At 40.2% G+C, this 19,340-nt stretch overlaps 1 protein-coding gene across 2 annotated transcripts in view; it reads left to right on the top strand.

The window, feature by feature from the left end:
- far1 (fatty acyl CoA reductase 1) overlaps positions 1–19,340 on the top strand; it is a 29,310-nt gene that overhangs the window by 1,198 nt on the left and 8,772 nt on the right. Inside the window, exons 2-10 of one of the 2 annotated variants that reach the window (XM_085280725.1) lie at positions 10,171–10,272; positions 11,430–11,546; positions 12,193–12,368; positions 14,068–14,247; positions 15,907–16,084; positions 16,426–16,470; positions 16,768–16,895; positions 16,986–17,053; positions 18,885–19,056. In XM_085280725.1, the coding sequence (XP_085136851.1) occupies positions 10,201–10,272; positions 11,430–11,546; positions 12,193–12,368; positions 14,068–14,247; positions 15,907–16,084; positions 16,426–16,470; positions 16,768–16,895; positions 16,986–17,053; positions 18,885–19,056 (1,136 nt within the window). In that variant the 5' untranslated portion in view covers positions 10,171–10,200. The remainder of the gene's footprint in view (positions 1–10,170; positions 10,273–11,429; positions 11,547–12,192; positions 12,369–14,067; positions 14,248–15,906; positions 16,085–16,425; positions 16,471–16,767; positions 16,896–16,985; positions 17,054–18,884; positions 19,057–19,340) is intronic. The other variant, XM_085280724.1, reaches the window with a different exon arrangement.

Here is a 19,340-nt window from a genome sequence, read left to right as displayed (position 1 = left end):
CATGATTCCCCCCCCCGGTAGTTGCACTACCTCTACGAACACATTCTTAAAAAACCTGCCTAGCAGCAACAAAATGGCAAGGCAAACCTCTTTATCGCAACATCTGTGTTCAGTATAAATCACTGAAAGTTGCAATTAAGCACATTTAGTAGAATCTTCATTTAAAAACGGGACCAGGATGGTGTCAGTTGGAGATATTGATGCTACTACACAATCAAAAAGTCAGATGGAAAAAACAAAATGGGTTTCTATCAGTTAAGCTTCATTCAGCATCTCTGCAGTCTCACCCTCTTGCAAGATAACTTGTGCAACATCATAAAATCAAGTATGTTTGTTAGCAAACAAACTTCTGCTAAATCTTTACTTGCCTTTGTTTTACTTCTCTTTTTCAAAAGGGGAAGCCAGCTATCCTCTTTCTTTTTTTGTTTGTTTGTTTGTTTGTTTGTTTGTGGTTGCTCATTTGTTGGCTAGCTAAGGAAAAATGCACTGCCAAGGAGCACCAGAAATGTTGTCCATGTAATAAAACGATGTTAACCCCAGTTGTCCATCTTCAAGTGTAAAAACATGCAGTCAGAAATGCAAACACATAAACCAGTTAACTAATCGGAAGACTGGACGTTAAACTGGTGCTTTCAAGATGTTGTAAAGGGCTTTAAAAAATGTACGCACAGGATTAAAGTTGTCGTCACACTGGCCTGAGATATTGTTTTTATTTCAGTTGTCTTCTGCAAACACCAGGCTATGAATTGCATGTGTCCAGGTTTCGCTTAAGCCTGGAGACTCCGGGGAATGGGGGGGGGGTCCTCACCGAAGATGTTTTGCACATGAGATGTGTGTTTGTTTTGTTACTTTTTGCATCAGTTTATGATTCTGTCTTTAGTGTGGGGAAGTATCCTACTTAAATCTTAAGTCTTCACTCATTACTACTTTCAAGAAGAGGGAGCATCAGCTTTCAGGCCATTCAGAAACCCTCTGTTTTTAAGATTAGCTTTTTAACTTTCCTTTTTTGATAAAGATCATAGGGCTGGATCAGATGACCGTCCCTTAGATAAGTTGCAGAAGGCTTAGGCCTCTGGGGGCTTCCCATGATGCACTTTCTTTTCTTTAATTTGCATCTTTTTGCTCACAGTGTTTATACACCACACTGCATTTAATCATTAGTTATTATTCTCTGGCTCTCTTCTACAGTGTGACTTTTGTTCTGTCTTCCTCCCCTCACCACTAACCAGTCACAATAGATGCCCCACCCCACCCCCTGAGCCTGGTTCTGCTGGAGGTTTTTTCCTGTTAAAGGGGAATTCTTCCTTCCCCCTGTTGCCAAGTGCGTGCTCATAGGTGATCCTGTGATGGTTGGGGTTTTCTCTGTATTATTGTTGGAACTACCTTACAATATAAAGTGCCTTGAGGCAACTCTTGCTGTTATTTGGTGTTATATAAATGAATTCAATTGAATTAATTTAAATGTATTACTCTAAATTTTATTTAGCACATTCAAAAATGAGAGCTAACTGAAAGTACTTTCCGTTTGAAACAAATGTATTAACGTTTAAGCGTGTGAAACAAAATTGAACCGCAAAATCTACATAAACTGTGGTAAATAGAACAGTTACAGGGAAATCAAGTGCAACTGAAATGGAAAAAGAGAATCTCTAATCAGAATTAAATGAATAAATTACAAAGAAAATGTTAACATTACAAAAGGAGAACAAATATATGAAAAATTCCACAAATGGAGAATAAGAGAGAAAAGACACACAAAGGACTCTTTGGGTGATTCCCTTAGTGACCTTTAGTCATAATACAAAGTTAACAGACTTGTAATATAAGTGCTATATAGTCTGATGCACAGAGAGCGTTGAAAATGCAATTTTTAACTTTACCAGTGCAGCTGAGCTTAAACGGGAGCGAAGTGTTGTCTTCTCTTTGTACCAGTTAAGTTTTGTAGTTGCCACAGACTTGCATTACAGCATCCTAAAGCAAAACTCAATAACTTAAGCCCAGTGTAATGTAGGTAGATCTGTCCTCGTCTGGATATTTGATTGCATCACATCAACATAAGACAGAAAGCACACAATATACAAATACTTTGACTATCATTGCATCGCATGGATAATTTTAACCAGAACCAATTGGACAAATTACGTGTTTCATTTGTTAAGAAATTTGATGGCCTGAGGATTAAGCCTCCCATCAATCACAATATTATTTGCCTTGCTGCTTTATAAATGCTTTTTAAGCTTGGTAATCCAATTCCCAACAACCTACCAGCTATTGTTACCATCTTTTTAATTGCCTTTTTCTGTGCCTCAGAGGCTGTTACAAACCCAAAGATAATACAGTCAACACACTTTCAGTAAAAGCATGATCAAACGTGTGAAACATGTATTAAACTATAGCGTTTGTTGGCTACCCATCGCAACGCTAAAGGATTTTCTCATTAAATTTAAAGCAAGGATCTTTAAGGATTCAAGCATGAATAAAGTGAATTACCATTTCATATCATGACATTTTTATTATTATCATCTCTAATATCTTTGAGTTTGGTTAGATTAGTGTTGTGAATATATACATTTTAGTGTCTGTAACGCTTTATCATTTAATTCAAAGATCTATCGCTCTCCCACTTGTTTGGCATTAGGTGGGGTTTCACATCAGTCAGGTGTGGATTGTTCCTCTGAGAGCATTTGTCAAAAGCTTAGACTTCCTCTGTCTGTAAACAATTAAACCTCAGCCACAGGTGCCCAGTTGGGGCATTATAATGCATTTGATCAATTATTTAGAGTGAAGCATCAGGGATCAACTTGCTGTCTGCCTGCCTGCCTGTAGGCTTCAGTAGCTCTTTCACAAACATTTGATCAAACGCCTTAGCAGGCCCTGCAAGGCTACATCCAGGGACAGAGCTTTCTGTTCATTCACATGAAGACACACGATTTGAGGGAGTATTTCAGTGTAGGCTGATGAGTTTTCAAGGGCAGCTGTATGTGGGATGCTAGATATGTTCGGGGAGAGAAAGCTTTTACAGTCTTTTGTTCCAGGGTCTTTTTTTTTTTTTTTCCCTGTGATGTGCACACTTTCTCTGCAGCTTTAAAGGGGTTAATGCATGCATGATCCTTTGTTGTTTGTTTGTTTTTTGGTCAGGCTAAGAGACATGCCTCCCCTCTCTCCCCTGCACTCCCGTTTTTCTTCACAATCACATCTTGTTTGTTTTTCTCAATTATCTCATCTCTATAATCATAGACCAGGCACCACAAGGAAACATGAGCATTACTAGATTCCTGCCTGTGAAGCAGCTTCACAGCAATTCTTGCTATTAGCCAAAAAAGTTTGTCGTCCTCCAACCCTGGATATATTGGCCAAAAGAGGCATGCAGTGCTTCCAGGTAGGCTCTGGTGGGGTTTTTATCCTTATAAATACCATTTATAAGTGGGCACATGCTGGTATTTGTCTATATTTTGGTCTATCATTCTATACTGCCACTTTGATAATGTTTTTTCAATAGAGCTGGGTGAACTAAAAAAGAAATAAAATTAAAAAAAAAAAAATGACAGTTTTAGTATAGTGGATGGGGATTTGCGTCTTTATTTTTGAGAAACCAACAGGTTGGATGCCAAAAAGTGACTGTAAAATTACACCTCAATTACTCCTCAACCACTTGGGGAGTGGTTGCTGGAGGTTGGTGTCTAATGCTAGGTGGAATCGCTCACAAAGAGCACCATAAACCTTGTGATTGTTGATTCTGACTCTTCTGAAAACACTTACAAAAGTGCAAAGCAAACCAGAATATGAGACAACCACTGGCAGGTGGTCACTGAGCAGTGCCTAGGCCCGTGTGGTTTGCCCTTTACTTGCAGTGGACGGTGGCAGGCATGCCCCCAAGCAGACAGGACCTATTAGTAGCAGCAAGGACTTAAGCCACTTACAAGAATCATTGTTTTATATTTATGTGGCATATAGAACATGTTCTATGTAGTTTTATTTGTATAGCACCAAAACAACAGTCACCTGACTTTGTAATATGAAACTCTTCAAAGTGTTGGCGTCACCAGCATTGGTGAGAGAACTCCACACAACAATGACCTGTTTTACCGGCTGTCAGGTTATGTTTCACGAGGAAGTGAAGCTACACTCCACCACACTCAACAATCGACTTCTTTGCCAACTGCTGCTTTGAGTGGTTAGTCTGTGCTGGTTGACTTTAGAGTTTGAAGGTGCTTTGAAGGTCAGACTTCGACATAAAAATTTTTTGATCCCTCCCCCTCCTACAAACTGTCGGCTACCATGCAAAATGTATACAAAAACTGGCTGCTGGATATACTGCTAAATTCAAATGATAATTTAGGCATGTAGTGAATCAGTGAGTGCAGTAACTAGCTGCAGATTGCACTACATGAGTGATCGATTCAATGATCAGCATGGTCATTTGTGTTCATCTTTCAGGAGGTGCTTTGCATTGACCATTTACAGTTAAATGTGGAATAGCCCACATTTACTGGTTTGTAAAATCACTTGGTTTTACTCAGGCACTTAAACACTCTTTAGTTTTTATGTTGCAGATCCTTCAAGGGCCCTAAACACAAAGCAAGAAAAACTAGAAGGATGGTTATTCGCACACAGACACAAACAAGGGGCAAATCTACAGCTACAGCAGAATTAATAAATGCTTGCAGAAGGCACCTGGGGGTTTAATACAGCTGGCTTGTTGTTCTAGTCTTGGTTATTAAAGCACCATAACACAGCAGCGTGATGTGAATAATTGTCTTGCATGTTTGCGGTTTAAATGCCAGGATGAGTAGGCTGACACACCTCCTGACTTTCTAAACTCTGTGGCCTGTATAACCTTTGCATGATTGAATACTGATCCTGTTGGCTCCTGTTCTTTAGCTGGTACTTTGTTTTTCTGGCCACTGGTTTGACCCATCTTAGTGTTATGTAATACATTTTCCACACACTTTAATTCATATGATAATCCAGTTTAAGCATATGTACGTCCTCCTTAGTTTAGCTGTGACACTGCTGTTTTCGAAGTTGCTCTGCAGTGTGAGTTTGAAGAGTTTGTTCTGCTGGACACCTGCAGTTATGTTGTCCCCATTACCTCTGCTCTTTTGATCCAAAATAATCCTCTCACAGATATGTGTGTTCTTAACTTGATGCAGATACTTGATACTTTGACCCTCTCCAAAACAGAAAAAAGAAATCTGGCGTAGGAAGCCAGCAGTTGGCTGTTCTGTGACCATTTTAAATAACTTGACATTCTGGTGCTCGTTTTCTTCAAAAGGCAGACTTAGCTTTGTGGGGTAAGCCAACTACTGTCAGCAACAAGTGAAAGATGACAACAGTAGCTGGCCGGTCAAATAGCTTCACATTTGTGTCATCCACTTTTACTGCCAGTGGGTTTAGGTGTGTCACGGACATCGTGCACACGCTCCAGCCTCTCGAGCCCAACTTCCTCCCCAAATGACCTCATGCATTGACAGCTTTTGTGGGTGTTTTTTGTTTTGGTTTTCTTCCTTGAAACATGTTTAAGCTAATTTTTTTTTCTTAATATTAATGTGTAAACTGAAGTTTGTGCAAATTGTTAAACTGCTCAGCAAGAGCACAGCCCACTTGCATATTTGGAACCTTGTGGATCAGCTCAGAAAGAAGACGGATCCTAAAAGTAGATAAATGACAGAAATGCACACAAAGCGACGGTGCCTCTTCTGCTTGTGTTTTCCGTATCGTAAGATTCATCGTGGGAATGATCGGATAACCTTATCAATAAAATCTTACGTAGAGTTTGAGACGGTGGGAGAATAATAGTCTAGAGTGCAGACTAAAGGTTTAATAAACTACACCTGATGTTTGGGTTTGCTGAATAGAAGATAAGAGACAAGCGGCTTCAATTTTCCATATTGAAACCGAAAATTTAATTTAACCTTGGTTCTGAAAGTTCATGGAGTTCACGCAGTCCTGATAGGCTGATTGTAACATCAGCTGATGGCTCAGCTGAGACCCTTTTGTGTATCCCGTTGGCAAATTTCCCCAGCTTCTCCATTTCATGCTATTTCTGACTTAATGTGCTCCCACTTGCCTTACCCTGACAGTTGGTCACTACAATAGATAATCAAGCTCGGTTCATGTCAAATAGTGTTGTCATTTACTCCCATTAGTGGGCCTTTCAATGTGGCATTTTTAATATTCTGTACAGTTTTCCTTACTAATAACGTATTAGTAAGGAATAAATTTCTTATTCTTGCATGTTTAAATCCTAGTTTGGTTTTTTTTGTATTTTACTGTTATTAAAACGTATTTTCCCTGTTATTGCTTCAAGCTGCTGAATTTCATGGACGTTACATGGTGTGAATGCCCCTTTCAGCTTTCCACTTATCACTTGGGGTCAGAGCAATACCATGCTATAGAAATGATTGCAGATGCAGTAACAATACTTTTGACCAAATTGGTCCTGACAGAACTAGTTTTTGAACCATGCTTCCTGTCAGCGTTTAGTCTAAGCTAGTCTTTCCCTCCCCTTTCAGTTGAGTTTGGAGGCCAGTCACATTATGGGCATTGTGTGATGTTTTTAATAAGGTCAGTCTCAGGCCCAGTATAACCCACAAGCTATATCAGACTAAAATATCTGTTTTTATAATATAGATATTTATAATAAAGATCTTTTATAATCTCTTTCTGGTGTGAGTGCTGTTTTGCGCTCACACAGTGAAACTTGGTCCTAGTTGCAGCAGGGATCAGACAGATGTACAGCTGGAGCTTGGCACTTGGCACAAGATGTGATGCAGCAAACTGTGCATCTGCAGCACTGGCCAGGGATCCACGGAGCGTCTACAGCAGTGGGACCTGGGGAGTTGTTCCTCACATCAGTCCATATGAGCTCCAGAGCCCAGCAGCTGCAGTACCGTGTTAGCAAAAGTTATGCAATCAGTGTCCAGAGTTAATGTTTGTTTGATATTTTTAATCATCTGCTGTGTATGAGCTATTACTCTGCATCGCAGCAGAATTCACTGACAGTTTAAGTCTTCAGGCTGGTGGCAGTGGCTCTTTGCATTCAGTGAGCGTTGTGCCCACCAGGATTTTTCCACCAGCTGACAATGAAAATAAGGTGTCAATGTAGCCCTTGACTTGGTGTCTAGTTTTCAAGTAATAAATCAGTTTATGCTGCATGTCGTGATGTGCTGTTTTCTCAAGCAACCAGCCATCTGGTTTAGAAATGAGACTCCTGTAAAGCGATCTGTAATGTTTACCAGATGCTTGGAGTATAATTTAAACCTTTTATATAACAACTGAAAGGAAACTAAGATAGAGGAGGATGTTGCCCACCCTCGTCCTAGTCTGACAGTGCAAACCTGAATAACCAGTTTAACTGTAACTACGTGTGTGGCGATTAGGGATGGGTACCAGTAGATTAGGGATGGGTAAACGGTAGTAACCAGACCGAAAAGCAGCGCACATTTCGGTGCTTTTTAAAAAATTTTTCCCTTAGATGTCATACAATTTGGATTCCAGCCAATCATTTTACCTTTGCGAGCGTAGTAGGCGGGCCCAGGTACGTATGTTCTTTTAGAGCAGAGCTACAGATTAAAAATGCCCGAAGCGGTCAAAGTCTGGCTGTACTTCACAGCAAAATATGCAAACTCAGCAGCCTGCAACAAGTGCTTTAAGGTGATACTGTGATACTGTCAAAGGAGGTAACACCTCGAATCTGATTAAACATATGGCGACGTATAGCATTTTGTTAAAAGCCGAGAAATGCGCCGTATTTGATAGCTTGCTGCGAGACCTCACACCGTGCACATCTACTGCGGGTGTGGTGCCTGTTATCGGACCCGGAGTTAGCAACATCCCCCAAGAACCCGAAGAGTAGAGTCCTGGCCCCTAGCCCTGCCAGTGTAGCAGAAATGATGACGGATGATGATGGCAGCAGCCATTCTTCTCTGGGCGAGTAGCTTAATGTTGTTCGTGTGTAATTTACGTTGAGTAGGCTAACCACGTTATTAAATTAATGCATGTAAGGTGAACTAGCAAACACCGTCGTAGTTACATGCGGCTGTCTTCTTGTTTGATGGCAGATACTCCCTTCATCCTGGCCAAAAAGGCTAAAATGACCAAAGAAAAAGTGGAAAACAGCTAAACATGAGAGGTTTTTGGACAAAGTTTGTTTTTTCCATTGATTAAGCACTGCTTCCAGCCAAGAGTGATACCATATATGCCCCATAGCTGCAGAAAAGTCTAACATCGTTATCTTTTTACTAAAAACAGCTGGACATGGTTTTTGGACCAATTTTGTGTTCTCCATTCTTTAAGCACCGGTTCGAGCACCGTTTAAGCACCAGCACCGTTTCAAAAGTACCAGTTTGGTACTGGTATCGGATAAAACCTAAACGATAGCCATCCCTAGTGGCGATAGCGCCAAAATGCAAACATGAATGACCACGGAATCGCCCTTTAGCACTGTCAATGTGAACAAAAGAGCTGGATAGCTAACATGGAATCTTAGTTTACCCCCTTTTTTAAAAACTTTATACACTTTAATCTACAGTGGTTAAACAACCTGAGATAATCTGAAACCTGCAGTTTATATTTGCAGCTATGTGTATTTTTGTAATTTTAGAAAGCCATTTAATGCAAAGAAATAACTCTGGATCTGGCGGAAACTGCTCAGAGGAAAGGATAAAAGATAAAGTCAGTACGAGCAGACCATGATAACGATTTGCATGGTTGTTGTTCCTGTAAGGATGGATGAATGGCTTAGAGTATACATAAGTCTAATAGAAAATTGTAATAGCTTTCCAAACATTAGTTTCTTATATTTTGTGTGTTTATTGGTTGAATGGACCTATCATCACTCTAAATATATCATTTTCCCAGTGGAAATTAGGGAAGCTTGCGGTGTTGACCTTCTGATCTCATTTAAAGCCAGCTACTGTGTGTTATCACACAGGCAGACCGATGCACACAACTAAAAATGCTTCATAATAAATAAAATCATATGAATTATATTCACAATAATGCAGTTTGTTCTGAAAGCCACTTTCAGACACGCTGCACGGTATAAAGTTCTAGCAGTACAACACCCTAATAGTAAAACTGGAGAAGGATTTGGATTTCTGTAACGGTGCCGTACAATAATCGGCTCCAGTCAGCCGACGGGAGAAAACCACCTGCGTTAATGATTATGTGAAATATCTATCCTAGTGGCCAGTTATCAGCTGGACGGTGTCATTCTTCATAAAAGCCAATAATGCGACTGATAAAGTTGACACACATCAAAGTGCTTTGTCTACTGCAGTGTTTGCAGACTTGGGTTTAGAGCTGCAATCGACAGCTGATTTGATTTTGTGTGCGTTTGTGTTTTATAAGCCAGGCCACAGAACACTTGTTTCATATTTGGATTATCATTTAATAATTTGGTGCATTTAAAAAATGAGTAAATACATAAAATAACATGCAGTTATCAATTCATTATTTTGTCAGAAACTCACTGTGAACCATTATGTTCTTGGGGAAATCCTTGTTAGTGGTATTACAGCACTATTCTAAAAATAAACAATACTGTTCCTATACTTCATGGAAATTATTCAGCTTGTTAAAGTTATATTTGCATATTTGGAGGTCTTTCAAGGACAGCAAAGTTGTGCGCTTTGGACTTTTGTTTTCCTAATATATAAAATTGTCCAGGTCCAACTACTTCCTTTTGATTTATAGTAAGAAAACCATTTAATTGGTCTCTACTTTAAAGAGTTGTATAATTGATGAAGCCACCATGTTCTTATTTTTAGCATTAAATAATCAAAACATACTAAAATAACTGGAAAACCCTCCCAGTCAAGCTGTGGATACAGACTGGTTCAGTTACAGCTGCCGTTCTCCAGCTAAACCTACTTCAAACCAGTTTAGAAAAGCACAGGCATGTTTAAAAACTTTACACATTGCTATGTTGGAGACTTTAAAATGAAGTTAGATTTTAAAGTGCAGAATCACTTTCATGTTTGCAGCATTTCCTGGTGTGGTGTGTTTTCAGAAGGAAGCGGATGTTACAGGCTGATTTAAAATTTTGCACAAAACAGGTTTGGCAACCTTGAAGTTCCTCAAATGTGAGTCTGTGTAGGACTTCACTGTCCTTGTAACACAGCTTTATTTTATTTTACTCATCTTTTTCTTATCATGTCTATGCAGGTCGTGTGGTATTGAGAGACTGCAGACATCATGGTGAACATCCCAGAATACTATGCAGGAAAAAACGTGCTGATCTCCGGAGCGACCGGCTTCATGGGCAAGGTACAGTTGTGGTTTTCATCATCTAGCAGCCAGCAGGACTGAGCCCAGCAATATGAACTTTGGTAATCTTTAAAGTGGCTATCTGGAGAGTTTCCAGTCTGAAGCATGTTACACACACTTGACTTGAGTTGTATGTTAAAGTGAAGTGGCACACACGATGACTCTCCATCAGCTGGAACGTCTCTGCACAACTGCAGCCATCCAGTGAACTGCAGTGTTGCAGTTTTGTGATGATGCAAACACATCGAATTCTATTGTCAGCTACTATTTTGCAATATAGAGCTCAGCAGTGACCACTCATTTTAAAAGGCTCTGGTTCCAGAAGTGAGTTTCTCATTAATTTCCTCCAGTGACGCATCGCAACTTTTATATAAAAGATTTAAGCGTCAAACCAAGCCGAGCAGCTGTGAGTCAAAAATATTTGATTTGGGTCCTCAAAATAAAGGGAACCGGAAGAAGGCAAAAGTGCAAGAATGTGTACAGAACAAATCTTTGGCAAGAGGAAAATGATTACTCAACCCATAATGCATTGCAAATCTCAAGTTCCAACTTCAAACATCTTTCAGCGTTTTCGAATGTGATCTTTTTATTATCACTGTGTTTTTATATGGTTAATAAAAATGTTGCACATTAGTAGTGTGTATATATATGTTTGGAATGATATACAGTGTTTGAGTTTTTTGGTTTGTTAGGGCTTATTGGATTCAATTTCTAAGCTGCTTTTGGTTTGTGACTGTATAGCAGTCATGGTGATGATAAGAGTCATGTCCTGAATTTCTTACTTCCACTTTACTTAAGCTGTTAGAGGAGAGTCAGAAGGCCTCTTAGTCAACCACCATGTAGTGGTTAACACATTCAACTTGCATGTGACAGACCCCAGTTTGAGATGGGGATGGGACACGAAGTCAGCCTCACTGTGTTCACAAGCTAGTGTACTCCTTGTGCCAGTACCAAGCGCACATAAGTGGGAGTTGTATAAGGAGGACTCTTGTGCAAAATCTTTGCCTAATAAAATATGCAACCTCTTTGAAACAAGAGAGAAGCTAAAAAAACATTTTTGTTCTGTATCAGTTTGTCTTTTGTGAAGATTTAGCAGGACTGACCAGTTGTAACAATCTCAGTCCAAACTGAGTCATTTTGCTTGCTTGTTATTGAAGGTGCTGCTGGAGAAGCTGCTGAGGTCCTGTCCAGAAGTCAGATCAGTCTATGTGCTGGTCAGATCGAAAGCTGGTCAAAGCCCTAAAGCCCGCATCTCCGAAATCGTCAACAGCAAGGTGAGTAATGGGCAAAGAGAGGATGGTGTGATGTGATGAATGGTTTTGAGGCTCTTCTGTAGCTGGCAGATGGAACAAAAATGGCGCACAGAAATGTTATACTGCATATTTTTGCCACATTGACAACAAACACCCTCTGGATGGACTGCCTTTGCACTTTTGCAAAGTCCAGCAGTTTCTCATTTTGCTCTAGTTTGGTCTTTTTCTCCCCTCTTACTTCATCACTTCCACAGTTTGGAGACTGTAGTGGCTTGCGTGTGCCAAAATTTGTCCTCGGTCATCTTCAGAGTCTCAGTGGGGTTCATATCAGGCTCTGGGATCGCAGTGTCATTATTTTAGTTTCAGCCAATTTTGCAGAGTGACAAGCAGCAACATGTTGGTGAAGCAGCTTCTGATAAAGATTGTGCAGAAACCCCCCACACCGTGATACTACCACATTCTTTGGGAACAGTTTTCCAGTTTGATGCCAAATGCAATGTTTAAAAACAAGGAAAAACAGGCTGGTCTGAGAAGTGACGACTCTTCATCCTAAATTGTGACTAGGTCAAAAAAAAGGGGTCTTCTACAGCATGACAGTCATCTGTATTTGGTTATGGTCTTCTGTAATTTCCATGTCGTACTGACTTTACTTTTTTCACTATTTTAGCTGTTTGAAAAATTGCAACAAGATCAGCCGGACTTTGCAGAGAAGATCATTGCAGTGAACTCTGACCTCACACAACCGGAGCTGAATCTGAGTAAAGCGGACCAGAGCATCCTTGCTGAAAACATTGACATCGTCTTCCACTGTGCTGCCACTGTCCGCTTTAGTGAGCCACTCAAGTGAGTTATTTTTTTCCTCTTTTTAACCCTTTAAAACTGGTCGGAGCGGGCACGCTCTGTTTTGCATAACTATTTTTAAATCCCGGTAGCACTGCAACCACGTAAGCTAGCGCAATAATTTTTTTTTGCATATGAAACCGGAGAAGTTGTACTTACATCTTGTGCCATCAGCTTGTCCTAGGTCACGGTTTCCTTCCACATAAAGCTTTGCAAAAACTGCATAAAAAGCGCTTGCAGGAACAAAAACATAATATTCCAGAAACACGCTTTGCCGATCCGATCAGCTGTTCATAACACTTCCTACGTTGGAATAGACGTCAGAGCGAACTTTCGCATGTCCGCTATTACCTGCCTGAAACCGGAAGTGACGTAATTTTCGCGGAAATGTAGTTTTTTACCATCAGGGCCTCATGAGCCTGTACTGGTGTTTTTAAAAGTTATGTTTGACTTTATGACTTTCTGTGTCGTTTCTGGGATGCTTAGGACTCATATTGCACTGCTGGAAATAGTTTATTTTGATGCATATGCTGCTTTTTTGCATATTTGCATTATAATATTTATTTTCGTTTTTCCTGCAGTATATAAAAATTTGTGTATTTCAAAAATAAAACTGTGAAGACACTCAAAATAAATTTCCTGTGGTGGGAAACTATTTTTAACTTTTTTGTAGTTACAATTTTGAGGGATAAACCTCTTAAATTTCTCTAACTAGAAATATATGTTAAAAAAAACAAACGATTTTCAATTTTTTTTGTAGTTTATTGCACTTTTTTGCAATTTATGTAATTGCTATGCACTTAATGCATCCATATTATTAAAATTTGGGCTATAATGGTTGTATTGATGTATAGCAACTTGAAATGCTCCCAAAAATGGCACTACAGCATGTAAAAATATAATATAAGCTCTGGCGGACTTGGTTCTATGGTAGGTCTTAAAGGGTTAAATTTCTATATTAGTTTTAAGCTGTATGGTCTTATGTTTGGGGCTCCTGATTGTAGCTTTGCTCATTTATATTCTGACCTTGCACCTTCCTTCGTTCTTTGCCTAAAACTTGCTGCTTTTAGCTTCTCCTAAAAGCTTAGTTTCTTCTTATTAAATTCTGTGAGCCTGGTAAAGGGCAGCACCTTAGTGTGTGCGATCTACTGCCTTTTTAAAAAATAGCTGTTATTTATTCAAATGAATGGTGATGGAGTCAGTGTTTGCTTGGTGCGGCACGAGAAAAAAACAGCAATGTTGACGGACTGCCCACTGTTGTTTTGAACCACACAGACTGATGACACCTGACCCGGCATGCAAAGGGCACGCCTGGAGCTGCTTTGAGATTTAACTCTTGCAGCCTTTTGGAGATGGTACATTATGCTTGGAGGAAATTATTTGTGCTAAATGGGTGGAATTGGATGTTGTTTATAATTAGTATTGTGGACATTTGTGTTCTTGTTCAAAGTTTTCGGGCAGTGTGCAAGCAGGAAATTGTGCACATCAGTGTAGTGTAGATTTTGAGTCAGACTAGGAGTCAGGTAAACATTTGATAAGGAACTTTTGTTTGTGGAAGCTTAAATGATACTTCTGTGTTTTGCGACGACAGATATGTGAACCTTATGTAATCAAAACGGAAGTAAGCATTTTTAGGTGGAGCTGCAATCACGTCTTGCTTTCCTGACATGTACTATCCTGTCTTTTACCCTCTTTCACTCAGGGATGCAGTGCAGCTGAATGTCCTGGCCACTCAGATGATGCTGGCCCTGGCTCACAGGATGAAGCACCTGGAGGTTTTTATTCACATCTCCACAGCCTATGCCAACTGTAACCGAGAGCTCATCGAGGAAGTTGTCTACTCTCCCTCCGTAGACTACCGAAAACTCATCGATACTCTGGAGTAAGCTTATCTGGAATGTGATCAAACAGCACTGACACCAAACGTCTGCTTCACGTGTGCAGATATGAGGACGTAGCAGTCATTGCTAAATGGCAGCATTAAGTTTAATAGTTTTTTTTTTTTTTTTTTTTCCAGACTTTGATGGATTTAAAAGCAAGTAGGAAGTGCATTTCAAGATTAATGCCAGTGAAATAAAGCGAAGCACTTCAGCTTAACTCTGGCTTTACAGTAAATGGCTCAAGATAGATTAGTAAAGTCTGTGGAGTAGAGATTAGTGCTATGATTCTGGGGGATTTTATGTACAGAGCTGTTCAGTGAACGTTTGAGTGCGTGTGCAAAGAGACAGCATGCAGAGTTTGTTGTGTACTGTACACACTGATCTTCTGGATGGGCAGAGTTGCTCGAGGTTGTTGTGTAGCGGTTGAATAGTGATGAGTGAAACGACCTAATGAGCTGGAATATAATTTTTCCTTTTGCCCAACTCTGGATTTTATATGGAAGGTGGAGCAGATGGGCATTGTTGACACACGTAATTCGCTCTTCAGGTTTCTTTTTACCTTGTTCCAGTTATGTAATCATGACAACTGTGTTGTTCGTGTTTGCATTTCTTTGTTCTGAGCACATTTTTAGGAGTGTAATCACATGTGGTTTGCATGGAAGAGAGGGTTAAACTCTTTTCCCACCTGGTCTGTTGGAGACTTTTTTCCTTTTCTTTTTCTCTCACGCTTGAGAACAGTCCAAAAGAGCAAATCGTATTGCTTAGCAGACTTTCTGCAGACTGAATAAATTAATAAAACTGTGGGCACTGGTAATGAAATGAGGTATTTTGGTCCATTTAATGAACTTGTGCATCAAACAGCAGTTATTCTCTTTACACGCATTATCTATAGACTGTATATAAAAAATGGATATGTATACATGTCCATTTATTTATTATTTTTTTTTATTAAAAAAAGCAAAAATATGGAAGTTGCCATTTTGAGATGCCTACAACTTTCTGAATTCCACATTGTAGAGATTTTTGGATGTTTTTGGTGTTGACGGCCGTCCCAAAATCCCTTCTTTGTTCACTGTAGTTTTAGAGTAATCTTTGATGAGTGAACGCTGTTGGTTTGGCTTTAATTTGAGCTTAATGTAGCTCATTACTACTTGTTTGCCCTTTCCCCTGGTGTGTTTGTCAGTGAAATGTTGTGTGTAATGAGAGCGTGGTGCAGCGTGGGAGAGACGATGACATTTTACACAAACGGGTTTAAGCAGTTGGTGAATTCTAAGTCTAAAGGAAAATAAAGTGAAAAGAAGGACATGAATATTGTTTTGGCTGTTATACTTTTGTCCTGTAATTACAGCTGGTTTGATTTTTTTGTGTGAGTAAGGCTCCCCTGGAGGTGTGGCTTCCTAACACTTGAAGAGAGTTTTTCTGAACAGCAGCAGTAGTGCTAGTGACAGATGTGACAACCTACAATACCTACGTATTGCAAAGTGTTGAGGGGAATGTGCCATTGCTTTTTGGATATTCTCTGTTGGGGCAGTCACCCACACAGTGATTAGTACTGGAGAATGAGCAATATTTCTGTTTACTTCAGACTGGAAAGCCCTGCAGGTCATAAAATTAAATGAAGCAAATACAGGGCTAATCTCTCTCTGTCTCTCTCGGTCCAGCTGGATGGATGACGATCTGGTATCTACACTGACTCCCAAGCTAATTGGAGAACATCCCAACACTTACACCTTCACCAAATCTCTGGCCGAATATATGGTGCAGCAGGAGGCTGGAGACCTCAACGTAGGCATTGTCAGACCCTCCATAGTTGGAGCCAGCTGGAAAGAGCCCTTTCCAGTGAGTAATTCCAGATGCTGGTGTTACGCTGCGTTTTCATTATTACTGTAGAACCTTAAATTGGTAAAGAACAATGCATAATCGTGTCTTTTATATATTATTTGGATTTGTTCCCCCCCAAATTTGGTCTTCTTCACCTCTCCTTTTTGCCAAGCACAATTGTGGGAATTCTCCTAAAGTTTAAGCAGCAGTGTGATTGATTTATTTTTTTTATTAAGTCAGTTGAACATCTGCCTGAAAGTTATATTTCAGCTTTAATATTTTCATTGCTTTTGTTAAACTTTGTCATTCAGCTTTGGTGAGTAAGCGCATTGTTTCAACATTAATATTCTATCTTTCAGGGCTGGATTGATAACTTCAATGGACCCAGTGGGATTTTCATTGCAGTAAGTACACAGGAAAAATAACTGTAGGTGGGGTCTAGAAGCCTAAACTGTTTTATGATTGCTCGTATTTACAGCACAATCAGAGAGCTTTGAGTGGTATTGAAGTATTTAAGATTCTGGTGGTAATTTACTGTTATTCATGATGATTGGTTACATAAACAACTGTGCCGTATGTTTGCTTTGAAGAGCTAGTTGTGGTTTATTAATTGTTATAAAGTCTGTGGTGTGATTTGTGATTGTGGTGTGTTTTCCACAAATCGGTTGCATTAATACTTCCTCTACGCCACCCGCTCTTAGGCTGGTAAAGGGATCCTCCGAACAATGAGAGCATCTAATAATGCTGTGGCTGACCTGGTTCCTGTAGATGTGGTCATCAACACTACGCTGGCTGCAGGCTGGTACTCAGGATCACAGGTGCTTAACAGGTGAGAGACCCACACATTAACACAACTTTAGTCAATATTTGTTTTTTAATTCATCTTAGTTCCTCTGACATCTTTCCCTTTTTACGGCAGGCCTAAAAGCATACCCGTGTACAATTGTACAACTGGTGGGATTAACCCGTTTCGCTGGGGAGAAGTCGGTAAGACAATTTCTTGCCTAAACGCAGCCTATGAGGGGGAAGCCCCTGACAGTGGAAGCTTATGCGCTTTAACGTGGCGTCTAATGATATACCCTCACTGTAACTTGATTCCCGACCTGCCACACCCAAAGCAGAAGCTTTTGTTTACCTGTCCCTTATGGATATTGATTTAGGGCAGTAAAGTATCCCAAGCGCATCTTTCCCCAGTATAGAAGTTGCACATTTTGGAAAACTGTTCATAATCTCATCATGTCCTGTATTTGTGCTGAATTCTCTTAATGCTTTGCATTTAAATTTCATGGTTTAAACTGTAGCTCCTGCTCTAAGTGCAGTGTTTTAAGCTTTTAAATGTAAAACCGCTATGTCCTAAAACTTGAATTCTGGTGTGCTGGCAGTTAAATTACTGAGCCAGGTGCAGGGCTTGCATATATAAAATTAGGGTGGCAGCGACCGTGACAGAACGAGCTTGAGAGTCACTCCCCTTTGTTTAAAGTTGCACTGTGCATTAAAAAGGTGACAGATAACAGCATGACACAGTTTCAAATAGGAACTGAGAACGAAATGAGTTTATCCAGATCATGTAGAGGCTCGCCTCAGGGTTTAAATGATATTACACAATTTCTCAGTTTGCAGATCTTGACAACTCCTGCTGCATACAGTGCTGTGCAAAAGTCTTGAGCCACCCCTCATTTAATTAGTTTGCTTCCAAGTTGCCAGATTTCTTTAGTATTATTATTGGTGGCCGTGAGTAACAGTTCTCCAGGCTTTCTAAAGGTCCTTTAAAGTTTTTTTTGTTAGCTGCTTTTTTCACTAATAAAAGAAGTGAGACAGGGACACTGCACAAAAACTAGAGCAAAAACCAGCGGCAACAGGTCTGATGGAGCGATTCATCCAAATGTGAAATTATTGTTCAAATCATTAGTATGTACAGAGCTGGTCAAAGGTTCACAGTGAGTGTCTACACCCATCTATAGAGCAGGGTGGAGGCTCTCTCATGGTTTGTGGCTACATTTCACCCAGTGTTGTTGGATATCTTGTCAAAATTGGAACTGTGAACACAAACGTGCCTCTGTAGACTGATCCACTATGCAGTACCATCTGCTTGGCAACAGTTTCATTTTTCAGCATGACGATGATCCTGAACACACAGTAAACCTGGATGGAAAAGTGTAGGATCATCTCGACAGAGAATGGAACAAAGGGCACCCAAAATTCAAAGAAGAGCTTTAAATGCCCTTAAAGAACCCTGGAGAACAGTTCCTGAGGACTAATAAAAGAAATTACAAATTTTTTCTCCACATGGAGCATGCATTCACATCCATTTTGATAGTTTGGACAGGTTGCTGAGTTCTCATATTGAGGTGAAGTGTGATTATTCTCACACTGAGCCATTCAACAGCGGTAACGAGTAGCTCAAATGTAGAGGAGGAGTCAACAGGACTGAACAGGCCAATCGCAGCAGTTGCAGGCTGATCGCCACACAGGTGGTGGAGGTGCACATTTGGTTGCATCAGTTGCTGTTATGACACACCTCATCCCCTGTAATGCTGCCATTTTTAGATGCCTGATGTTATTCACCTTACATTATTTGTTATTGTATTAGCACCCTTTTGTCTAGCTAGTTTCCTAACAGCTAAGGCAGTTGAAAACTAGGAAATCTAACTTTTTCTAGTTCCGGTACAAACCTTGTGGCTTTGTATATCTGCAGAACATATAGTATAGTTTTCCCACATGGCTCAACCTTCTAGCCAGTCATAAAGGCAAAACAATGTAACGGCAATCTTAAAGCTGCTCATTGATGACTTGTGTTGAACAACCTTCTGTTTCTTAGAGTACCATGTAATATCCACATTCAAGAGGAACCCCCTTGAGCAGGCCTTCCGTCGGCCCAATGTTAATCTCACATCCAATCACCTAATCAATCAGTACTGGATCGCCGTGAGCCACAAAGCTCCGGCCTTCCTCTATGATCTGTACCTCAGGCTGATTGGACGAGAACCCAGGTAACCTCGTCATTGCCGTTTCGGATGTGCCGTGCCGCTGCTGTTCTAACAGAACCCCCTACCCCAAACACACACACACTCGCATTTCCGCCGGCTTACACTGTCACCCTTCCTTTATCGAAGTAGCCTAACGTCATAGCTGCAGTGCTGCTGTGTTAAAGATGCTTGTGTGCAGTTTTGCAGGTGAAGAATGTATAACCCAGCTGTTCTCCTGAACATGCTGGATTCTGCACTCTTTGCGTCTTTCTAATGTTTGTATTTTCAGTTAGATTTCCAAAACCTCG

This window comes from Mchenga conophoros, linkage group LG7 (genome assembly GCF_057382185.1).
Source record: "Mchenga conophoros isolate Kocher_MC1m ecotype Shallow Benthic linkage group LG7, M_conophoros_male_GT1.1, whole genome shotgun sequence".
Lineage (NCBI taxonomy): Eukaryota > Metazoa > Chordata > Actinopteri > Cichliformes > Cichlidae > Mchenga > Mchenga conophoros.
The sequence above is the reverse complement of the archived record's forward strand: the minus strand, read 5'-3'. Positions and strand labels throughout refer to the sequence as shown.